The sequence below is a fragment of the Ornithodoros turicata genome, chromosome 8, assembly GCF_037126465.1.
Source record: "Ornithodoros turicata isolate Travis chromosome 8, ASM3712646v1, whole genome shotgun sequence".
NCBI classification, from domain to species: domain Eukaryota; kingdom Metazoa; phylum Arthropoda; class Arachnida; order Ixodida; family Argasidae; genus Ornithodoros; species Ornithodoros turicata.
The window spans coordinates 14,897,817-14,909,893 of NC_088208.1; the positions used below are offsets into that span (position 1 = coordinate 14,897,817).

Consider the following 12,077-nt stretch of genomic DNA (forward strand, 5'->3'; position numbering starts at 1 on the left):
CATTGCCACTTCCGATGTCCAGCACCGTGTGAATACTCAACATAACATGGGACGGAACTTCGTCTCTGCAAGCAGTGTTTTCGCTTTTTCTTCCACTAGAATATTCCGTGAGGATGTCGCTCGTGTGAATACACGGTTTATGGCAGGGGTCGGGATCCCGCGGCCCAGCTGCGCTGCAGTTGCGGCCTGGCGCACACCGAGCTAGCGCACGGCAAAAATCCTGGTGTTTAGCTGGGCGAATTCCTAAAGCAAAAGTGTGCTCTGTGTGTTGCCTTTACCGCGCTTAACATTAACAAAAGGTGTTTGTCGTATTCTCGTACCATAACTTATTGAGCGCAACAAGCAAGCTTTCAGTATTAGTTGCACTTGTGTAATGGTCAGCTTGTCATTCAACGGCGATTAATAATTTCGACAGGCAAATTTAGACTTACTTTAGAATGGGTTCGAATCTCATCTGCGGGCCCTGGAAAAAAGTCGACGAGAAGAGGGGTGGGTGGTTGAAATATGGCCCTTCGAGCTGTAAAGGTTCCCGACCTCCTGGTTTATGGGCTACACGATGTTCTTTTCGGTGGAACATGCTATTATGATGGTTCTTACTCATGTTTGTACTGTTATGAGTTACAGTTCTTCAAATAACAACTTTGGATTTCGAAATATCCGGTTTAAAAGTGATGAGAACGACGCGCGTATGAATACAGGACACGCGCACTCTTGACCCTTGAGCGAGCTGAGCGCTGAGCTGTTACCGAGGCTAAGAGGCTTCCGGTGAGGGGGGGGAGAGATGATGGCTATGGCAGTATTGTGTGGCTGCGCGGCGACGGTCATTCACACTGAATTTTATTATGCCAGAAAGGCAGAGAGAGATAAAGTCGGCCAAAAAGATTAGCTAGCCCGCCAAATCAGAAAACATCCCGCACTAAGTTAGCAAGACCTGCCGCGGGTCACATACTGACAGAAAACCTACTTCCCGTGTGCTGAAATCCTGGTTCACACTTCTAGATGCTGGTGGTGCTTGCGAAAGGGCTCGCCGTTATCGACCTCACCGAGATGGGCAACGTCACGACTAACGCTCCGGGGGGAACGTGCGTCATGGGCCGACTTCTAAGGGAACTGTGCAGACATATCTGACAGCGTCTGAGGAAAACTGAGGGAAACTCCAGACCATGCACCCGGATTCGAACCCGCGTACCTCCCAGTCTCGACGTGACAAAGTAGCCGAAGCTCTTTGGCTGCACGTAGAACATATGTGGTTATAAGACTCAAGCTTCGCCACATCAGCACTGGACAGCTGTTTTTTTGTTTTTTTTTTTAACAGCGGACATTTCTTCCTGTAATACATCACTGGCTTCGAACTGGGCTTTGAGAGGTGAATCTCTCACCCTTACAGAAGGACAGCACGTTCCACATGAACTTCCGTCGCCACTGGTTCAGACGTCACCCACCTGCGCACTGTTGACGATGGTGCAATAAGGCCGAAACATCTGTCCAGTGCTGGTGTGGCGACGTTTGGGACTCATAAACACGTGTGCTACATGCAGCCAAAGAGCTTCGGCTACTTTTGTCCCCTTACCGGAGTAAGATTTTTCGTTCTCGGTCCACCTCTGCAAGGGGGTGCCCTGCATGCCTGCAGGAGGCACAGTGTTAACCTTATTTCTGTTCATGCTTCGCAGCATCTGATAACGTTATCACTAGTATTATCACGCGGATTTTCATGCAAATAGATGTTTTTTTTTTCTCGATGTGGTTTCGTAACTGAACGACGTAAAAACATCTTCTGCTCGTGGTTTGGGACCGATTAGAATATGGTTCTACGGTGCATATAAATGCATGTTTTGCACGTTATGGTATATTCGACATGATTGCATATTTGGCCATATTTATTTTTAAAAATTCATTAATTTTATTTTATTCCGTCACCTTGCTTGGGAAAATACGTACCAAGCTGTGTGGTCCATTAGCCTAAGCTACTAGTGGGTCCTCTACAAGAAATTCACATTTGACAATTGGCAGCAGTAACAGCAGTAGTACATGCATTGCATTATAAGTTCCCTCATAACGCTATAACAACTACTGTACACTATACATTAAATAATTTAATACGATACACTGTAACAAAGCAATGTACGTTTACATCAATCGGTAAGGTACACGCACGCAGGGACAGACGGATATATCACTAACTCTACGTTACAATAACCATATACTCACAGACGAATGATAATTACAGTCAAACTCCTTGATAGCGAACACCTTTTTAATGAAAATACCACTACAGCAAATTTTTTTGCGGTCCCGCTGGAGCCCTATAGGTCCAATAATGGACACCCTTTTTAACGAAAATACCTTTACTGCAATTTTTTTTTTTGCTGTCCCCTCAGTTTCGTTGTAAAGGAGTTTGACTGTATATTCATTCAACACACTTTGAAACTGTTGTGCGGTTTTTACCGCTATCGGTAACATATTCCAAACTCCGACCCCGAAATGTTCTATGACGCGAGTATCATAGACATTATTTTCTATGGGGAGAATAAACATAAAACTTGTGTGTAGACGTGTGAGCCTATGGGGCTGTTGTAAACAAGTAATACGAATTGGGTCACCGTTCGTTATAATGTTATGTATTAGACGTCCCCATTTTTGAGCTATCAGCTGCTCTATTAAAAGGATGCCTAGTGTTGTAAACAAAACTCTCGAGGGAGAGTGATAGCGAGCGAGCATGATAATTCTCAAAGCTCGTTTTTGCGATCTTATCACGTCCGCTAGATAAGTCTTAAATGTGTATATCCCCAGGACTCTGGGCAGTATGTAAGGTGACTCAGTATGGAACTAAAGAACAATGGTCTCAATATACGCAATGGATAAACGCTTCTACATTTCATTAGAATGTGACAGCCATATATGCTAGTTTCTTATGTACAGATTCAACGTGAGGCTTCCAGCAGAGTGTGCTGTTAGTTATGGAAACAACGTTAGGGAAAAAACACTTGTGTCTAGTTGGGGATCGTGCAAGAAATCGATGTGCAAAATGCCGCGCTCGTCCCCAGAAAACAGTTGCAAGCACCTTGCCAGCCGACAGCCGAGTCTGGGCTTCCGTTTTCAACCTCGTCACGGCCTTCCACAAATTCCTTATGCCAGGCAAACACACGCGGCCTCGACAAGTGTTTGACCCCGAACTGTGCCGTCAATCTGTGCAAAATTTCGGTCGTTTTTGCACCTTCGCGAGCGTGAAACTTTAGAAGAATACGTTGCGCGATCGACGGGTGTACCTCTTTCTCAGATATCGTATGACGGATTACTGAAGAAATGTAACGGGACCGGCCGGCTTCTCACGTGACTATACTGACCCACCTACCTAGCACGTGCACAAGCGGCAGCGAGCGCCAATTGATAGAACGCGCTCTACAACAAAAGTCTCGCTTATATTTGATCAACCCTCGGATATCGCGACAAATTGAATAGACCATTTTAGAAAAATATTGCCAACTGTAGGATGGGACAAGCATAAGCTTGCCCACATCACGCTTCAAAAATAAAGCGCCACCAGTGGCGCCACCAGTGGCACGCAAAGGCTCATGGGAACTTCGATTGCCTTGAAGCAAGGTATATCTAAACTGGTAGCGAAAACAAGCAAAAATACCAAATCAGACCCATCGGCAAGGCCACCAGCAAGAGGCGCGAGCGATCCTGGGTGTTGACAGTACAGGTACGGTTGTAAACAGAAAAATTTTACAACATGGGCGTGGCTTGTGTGTACTAATAGCTTATTCATAATTTCAATGTAGAAAAAGCTTTCTGTTACCCCGCTCGTGCACATATACGAGATCATCTACCACTCCAGTACATTTCCGTATCCTGCTCCTTTGCGCATGTGTCACAGTTGGGTCTGTTTATCCGTGCGTCTCTGTATCCGTACCGTGTGTCCGTGCATTGTAATACGGAGTTCGTACACTCTTTGGGTTAAACAGGAAGCGACATTCACATCTCTGTGCTGTAAACCAAGATTAACACGAGTCAACAGATGAATACAATGATCCCATGTTGCTGGGCCCGCGAAAAAAGGATTTCGTCATGGGACGAGCGGCCATGATGGTGTGAGTGTTAGCAGGAACCAACTGTGTACCAACGATGTCGTGTTTTGTTGCAATGGACCTATAACTGCCACTTATTGAATAAATGCAAACGTCTAATCACTAGGTGTACGTATAGCTCTAGGTGAGAAATGAGCCTTATGTGAGCCTTCCTAATTTCTCTATGGTCATCACGATGCGTTTCTGTTTGGAGTTGTCAAAATCTGTGATAACTGTATGTATTTGGAATTGATATGATTAATTAAATCTGATATGCTTTATTTTTCTGTGTTCTCGTCTGTCATTGTTGACTGGGCGCGGAAAAGGGAATACAAGGCAAGTGAAGTGGGCCGGGCCAATGTAAACGTGCATGGATAATTATGCACTACTTAATATTCATACTAGTGACGTCGTCTCTGACGTCATTTATTTACAATCGTAGTAGTCCGCGCAACGGATGGATGGCGCTGACCGTCTCTATCATGACGTCATTCTGAAGACACAGGGGCCTATGGGAGTTATGCTACCTGTTTAAATATACCTTGCTTGAAGTATGACGATACTGCCAGAGGCGGAGGTAGAGGAAGAAGAACAACATTCCCGGTGTGCGCAGCAACAGCGTCAGTCGTGATAAACCATATCCGAAGAAGAAAGACGGAGCAGTGGCCCTCAGAGTTCCCATGCTGCTTAGCGCCACGCGCTTGGTGGCGCGCGCATCTTTTTAAAGTCGTTTATTGACATTCCGATGAGACTCGAGTGAGCGGGTTGCGTTCGTGTACAGAAGCCATCGAGAAACATGAGGGGGTGGGGGAATATATATATTTATTGAATGGAAAGGTCCGCCAGACCAAGGTCGGCATGCTACATGATTGTTAGAGAAAGCGTACAGATTGCCAAATGCAGCTCGCTTTAAGATAATTATTGAAGAACATAATTGACTGTCTTATTATATCATTCCCCCGTAATTTCTAGGTCCCTTGCAGCAACACAAGTACTCACAAAAGCACAAGTATCACAGCAAGATCTTCGAGACACATCTCTAGCAAGTGCGTATTAGTGCCGTGCAAGGAGCTCGTATTGGAGTTGTTTGATAGTAAGTACATAGTAAAAATATGTCTTTGTAATAATTATTATGTTTTACAAAAAAAAACGCTTATTTTGTGTTCTAGCACGTTATTTTCTGCCGTGTGCCCTAGAGGACCAAATGGCCCTTGGAATTGGAATGGGATTGGAATGGCCCTTCGCGCGCATGAACATTTGTTCCATTTGCATATGCGCACACCTGCATGCCTGGGCACGTTCTAACGCGACATCAGGATATCAAAGTGTGGCTGTGGGAGAAGAGATATGTGAGAAGGAAAACTAATTGTCGAGAGAGATGGCGTGACATCAAAGCATCAGAGCCTGCTATCACATCAGGACGTCAAGGTCTGGTGTAACACCAGGACATAAGGCCCCAAATTACAGCCTGATGTTAACATCAGGATTTTCTGATGTCGTTTCTTGACCGGGTAGGCTGTGTCTCGCAATATACCCGTTTCGTTATTCATCGAATTGTGCGAGTAGCGCGGAATGCGAAGTCGCCTCCTCTGAGCGCGACTACCGATGAACACGTGGAATATACGGTTATTGATTTGAGATCGCATGTATTGACTTTGTAACGAGCGGAAGCGGACCGTGAACAGTCTAGCTATGGAACCTTAGATTTACAAAACTACGGTATCGCATTTATTACATAATAACTATCTGTACATCCGCAATTCTCATTTCCTAATGAACACACAATATCTTTTTCGAGGAACGAGGAAGAGTCCTTCACAATGTCTTGATGAAAGTGCGGCGGGGATTATGGTTCCTCGTAGTCGACCGGATCACCGATGCTCGGGTAGCCAGTTGCCGAATCTAGCTCGAAGCCAGCAGTTGTCCAATAACGTTCCGAGGTAGTACTTCGCGATTCGTCGGCATCCGTGTCCGTCGTTGTTGTGTAGACCTCCTGTACGTCATCTGTTGTCGTGTAGACCTCCTGGACGTTGTCTGTTGTTGTGGGCACCTCCTGTACGTCATCTGTTGTTGTGTGCGCCTCCTGGACGTCATCTGTTGTTGTGTGCGCCTCCTGTACGTCATCTGTTGTTGTGTAGACCTCCTGGACGTCATCTGTTGTTGCGGCCGTGGTCGTAGTATAAGTATCAGCTTCTGTCGTGTCATCTCGCTTCCCCAGAGCATCTCTCACGTGCTGCTTCACTTGATCGCGACCTTTCGCGACGATGCCCTTTATCTTCCCGAACGAATGCTTGACGTGCTTAGACACGTGACCAAGTGCATGTTTCACAACTCGTGCTGCCTTGGAAACCTTTTCGACAAAGTCGAGAAGCCTGGCGCCGGACCTGTCGAAAATATTATTTAATCTTTCGAGTACGGGTTTAAAGAAGTACTTCGCTGGCTGCTGAAGTTGTTGTCGCACGGCTCTCACTTTCTTTTTAAGCTCATCAAGGCGTCGTAGCTGTTCCTCAATCGCCTCCTGGTTCGGGGTTTCATCGGACTGCAAGCCCTCCAATTTTGCAATGATATCGAGAAGTTCGTTATGAAGTACGATGGTCAGCTGCTCGAAAGCTAGGGCGTCTTCAGTTGCGTCCTGTTCTGCGGTGTACGTGGAGAGGCCCAATGCGTTCACGACGCGCTCGATCTCCGATTCGAGTTCCTGGAGCAGCTCCTTTGCTTTCTCGGCATCGTCCTCGATCATATCCTTCGTGGCTCTCATAAATTTCTCGAATTTCTCGTGGAGTGGCCTCAAAGTTTCTCCCACAAAGCCCGCGTCGGTGTACTGAGAGGGCCTGAAGATCTCCTTAACCTTATCGCGTACGTCGTCTCTGGTTGAGGCTAGCTTCTCTCGAAGGGCTTTCAGCTCGGCCTTTACTTCCTTGGCTCTATCTCCGATACTACGTCTCACCTCGGCGGCCTTTGCCTTGATTTTGTCGAAGAGTACTCCCATCTTGTCTTTGACCGCCGCGCGTAGCTCTTTCAGGGTCTTGATTATGTATTCGGTTTCGACAGGTGCGACATCTTCGGAGTACTCGGCAGCTCGAGGTTTGCGGAACCGAAGTTTGCCCCTGATTTCCTCGTAGATATCGCTAAGAATTCCGCGGATCCGCTCGAGCTTCGACCCTTCCCTGAGTTGTGCGAGGACTCGTTGCAGCTTTGCGCTGACGGGCTTGAAGCGACGCAGCAGCCGGCTTTCGAAGGAGTACTGCGCAGGTACGAACGCTTCCCGAAGCTTCTCTTTCAGTTGATCTCTCGACTCGGCAATTTCCCGCCATAATTCTTTCAAGTGTTCCTTGAGGTGTTTGCCTCCGTCCCCGGCGACTTTCTTCAGTTCGTGGGTCGTCTGTAGAGCCCTGACTACCAGGGCAGTGAGCCTGTTCTTCAAAGTTTGCGATATGTTCTTGAACGTCTCGACGATGTATTCATCTTCGAGGTCAGCTAAATTTACGGGCCGGTCGTCTTCTGTGTCTCTGGAGTGGAATAAAAATAGTGGTGAAATAATTGGATGCTTCTGGATAACTGGATAATTATCTCTTCAGAATGTGCGTGGGGATATCTGGCGGCAAGAAAAGATAGAGGAGGAAGAGAAGAGACAAAATATAAGTTATATTTTTTTTGTAATTCATGGCCCCCTCGAATCACCCCCTTCCAACGCAGAATTTAAACACGTAACACTTATCGTTATTACTCCTGACTCGTGGAAAGTCGTACGCCTCTTTCGTGGCAACTAACAAAACTGCATAACTGTCTCAAAAAGGCGTACGCTGTGTCAAGAGGAGCACAAATGTCCGTCTCCTAGAAACAGCGCGCGTATCCCCTCTCCGCCCCACGTTGGAAGACCGCCAGCAGTTGTGGTGAGGAGATGGAAATGGACATTCGGGGAGCAATGTTGCCAGACGCGTTGGTATACTGAGCACCACATGATGTTGTAGTTCTCAAAAACTGTAAATTAATCTTTGTGACAGTTCGAGATGACATAGAGAAAAGATATTTTGAGAGAATACAAGCGGAGAAAAGTAGATTCAAATTGAATTGAAATTGAATCGATTGAATGCCAGGTAAATGTGGTACTTACAGGCAGTGGCAATCTGAAAAAAAAGTAAGAAAGAAAGAATTAAATTTAGGCATAGTTAAAGAAACGTGTCGGTTTAAACGCGCATAATTTTTAACAGATAACGCGTAAAACTCACGGGCAATGGCCGTGGCCAGGAATGCCAAGGATATAAACAGGTGGAACTTCATGTCCTGGATAGATGAGATACAGCGTGAATAAAATGAAGAAACACAGAAGAAGGAATAGCTAAGAGTGAGTGGCCCCTTGAGTATAACCTCTCGGTGAAGCCCTGCTAGGCTTCCGTTTCATACTACTGGGTGGCCTGTGTTTTTCTGACATTACCCGTCTTTGTACCTTGCGCACTTATTCAGCACTTTGTTACTTTATTAGCTGTGCTTTGTACACTTTACCTTCATACATAAGTAACTTCGAATGCAGGGCTTCGCGGTTGCAGAAACCTACACTCCCCATATTTTCTTTCTTATTGCACCCAGTCTAGCCTAACGCGCTGTTGCGTAACGACCTAACCTAACCCAACCTTACCTTGCCAAGTCGAGTCAAAGTTCTCCCTGTTACTCTTTTAGGTCTACATTTGTGTTAAATGCTCCGTAAAAATGAAATGTACGCGTATTTCCTCAATTATCACTTCAGGAGGTCGTCACTGCTGTGCTCTGAATGACGGTTCCAGCGGCGCCGTTCGAACTCGGCAACCCACGTATAATACTACTTTGTACTAATAATATGTAATGTTAATATATGCAATACTACGTACGTTGAACAAAAGCGAAGACTAAAAGAAACAGAAAAAAACGCAGCTTTGATCTGGATTGCTCAAATTTTCGATAAAATGGTTAAAAAGCAAGCGAGCTGGTGGCTAAGATCCATGACGAAAACCCGAGACTGGGAAAAAGACGAAAAACAGACGACACAACACAAAGTCTCAAACACAGCTAAAGTTTAATCGACAACCGCACACTTTTGGCTGTACGCCGAAATAAATCTTTTAAAATAAAACATTAAAAAATCCACGCTTAAAATTCCACCCTTCGAAATCCATTTTCTGAAATAAACCGTTTAAAAATACACGTCCTCAAAATAAACGCTGTTAAAATAAATCATGGTTAGGCTTAGGAAGGTAACGCTCCGTATCAAAGTAGTGATAGCCGTATGGGCGACACGATGTTCTTTTCGGCGAAACATGCTATTATGATGTTTCTTGCTCATGTTTGTATTGTTATCAATCACATAACAACTTAGGACTTCGAAATATCCAGCTTAAAAGTGATGACGACGATGCGCGTATGAATACAGGACACGCACACTTGATCATACCTGGGTAGTAATAGCATTATTGTAATGAAATTACAGTAATGAATTACTTATTCTGGTAATTTGTAATGTAATGCATTACTTTTGATATTAGGTAATTTGTAACGTAATTTAATTACATTTGGGCTGTAATTTTAATGACATTACTCATTACTTTTTACAAAAGAATCGAGTGTGTGTTCTGTGTTGGCACTTGGCAGAAATAGAGTTGGGGGACTGGCGAGTGAAAAGAATTCCAACGGCACCATGAACGGTGACGCACTCAATCGGCACGTGGAACGTCAATTCCCTTTGACGAGCCAGTTGCCTTAGGCAGGGCACCCACAAACAAACGTTGCTAGGCCAACGGTTTGTAGCCCTGGAGAACCATTGTTTACGGGCCCCATCCTCCTGACAATCTTCCTGTTGTCGTGATACATTGTGTCTCCTTCGTCTCATTGTGTCTCTGACATTGTAATGTCATTACTTTTTCGTAGTAATTGCAATGTAATTTTATTTCCTTTCAATTGCAGTAATGAGTAATGTAATTTAATTAAATTCTAACTGGAGTAATGTAATTTAATTACATTGTAGAAGTAATTTACCCAGGTATACTCTTGATCCTTGAGTCAGCTGAGCGCTGTGGAGGATTGCGCGGCGACGGTCATTCCCACTGGTAAAAGAAAGGCCAAGAAAGCGCGCACGCACACGAAAAAGAGAAACGCAAAATCAGAAAACATACCAAAGAATGGCCAAACTCTCTTGATAGTCGGCTCTATATTAGACTATATTACACCGATGTCGCGCGTTTCTTGCACTGCTAAAACAGAACTTCACCGAATAATACGTTCCCGGGCATCCGTCATTCCGAATTATATCAGCCGCCCCCCCTACCTCCTTCTAAGTTGGCAAAACTGGTCACGGAACACAAACAGACAGACAACCTACTTCCGATGTATCGAAATCCTCGTTCACAGTTATAGCCCTGGCTAGCCCCAAGCGCGAGGAGGGTACTATTTTCCGCGGCGGACGTAGAGCCGTCGGCTCTCCACAAATCAGGGACGATGGATGTTAAAAGATTTATTTCGAAGCGTTTATTCTTCAAAGTTTATTTTTCGGCGTTTATTTCGACAGCGTGGATTTTCTCATGATTTATATTGAAGAGTTTATTTTGCAAATCTGATATTTAAGAGATGTATTTTTGAACGTTTTATTTTTACATGATTTATTTCGGCGTCATCCCGTGCTGAAGACTGGGAGATGGCGGGTTCTTATCCTACCACCGGCCGTGCGCTCAAGGTTTTGACCTGGCCCAAGCAGCACATCATCTTGGTCCAATATTGGTCCAATCTTGGTCCAGTATTGGGACGACATTGCCAATATTGGTCCAATATTGGGCCAAGATCTTGTTATGCTTCGGGGGGGGGGGGGGGTTTCCGGCGGACTTTGCAGACGAATGTCGGTAAGTTTCTCCCTGAAGTCGGCCCAGGGCGCGTAGTACTAACCCCGCACTGATTCCTGCTGTCCTCTCTCTATCTGTCCACGTCCACACGCTGCTCATAGCTACAGCTGCTTCGCGGCGCTAACAGGGATGTGATGTGATGTGAATAAATAAAAAAATGGGGATGTGAGTTTCGACGAAGTCAAACTGGCTACCCCAGTACACCTTAATACAGAAAGTTCAATCCGCTAACAGGGAATAAAAATGCCCTTAGCTGACTGCACTATGAAATTTTGAAATATATTTACGAAGAATACGGAAGTCTGTACAATACAACGCAGCGCTTTCAGACACCGGGTCATTGACCAAGAATTTACATTAATTGATTGATTGGCTCGAAAAATAGAGAAAAAGTAGCATTCTCACGGGAAGAATACCAAGCAGTGACTTACACGTAGGTCGTCCGTCGAGGATCCGCCTCTGGTTGGTGACAGATCCACGCCCGCCTATTTTATACACTATTCCCACGATAAAGGCGGCCTCATATACAATGAGAACAATTGCGGGAACAATGAGATAACCTTCGTATCGGTTGCCCCGTGAATACCACGTTGTACCTCTGTGATTGGCAACATTATAGCTTAACACGCGACATATATGTAAATGGCGGAAAGAGAATGGGAGAGTGCTAAGTTCAAACCTGAGACGAAACACACCCAGTATATACGTACAATGGTACAATTTTTCTGACGAAGAGCGTCCGCTCGAAACCAGAGTTGTGCCTAACTCGTTACAAGTAAATCGTTACTTACTAACGGTACTTGTTTTGGTAACCAAGTAACGATTCAGTTACTTTTTAAAAAATGGTAATAGCAAAGGAGTCAGTTACAAAAAATTGGTAACTCGTTACTGGCGTTAGTCGTTCCTTTTCTCCAGCGCGGGGGAGCACATTTCGGCACTCCGTGTGGCGCAATGCGTGCAGATTTGACCTGTGTGACCCACGACCACGCTCAAAGTATTATTGCAGTCCCTCGCTGGAGGTGTTGTTCGCTTTCTTTTTTCCGTAATCTCCGACCATCATTCCTTCCCAAGAATGGGCACCACAAACGCGTTTCGACTTGTAGCCTTTTCTTGTCTTTGCTAAGGTTCTGAGCTCCCTCAATTATGA

The 12,077-nt window shown here is 45.2% G+C and overlaps 1 protein-coding gene across 1 annotated transcript; it reads right to left on the reverse strand.

Annotated features, from left to right (window-relative positions):
- Window positions 1-5,782: 5,782 nt before the first annotated feature.
- Window positions 5,783-11,447, reverse strand: LOC135366508 (uncharacterized). The gene is made up of 4 exons (XM_064599221.1): window positions 11,362-11,447; window positions 8,297-8,351; window positions 8,182-8,194; window positions 5,783-7,576 (listed from the first exon to the last, which is right to left on the reverse strand). Exons 2-4 carry the CDS (start codon window positions 8,346-8,348, stop codon window positions 5,914-5,916), a joined length of 1,728 nt encoding a protein of 575 aa, XP_064455291.1. The 5' UTR covers window positions 8,349-8,351; window positions 11,362-11,447; the 3' UTR covers window positions 5,783-5,913.
- Between the last annotated feature and the right edge of the window lie 630 nt (window positions 11,448-12,077).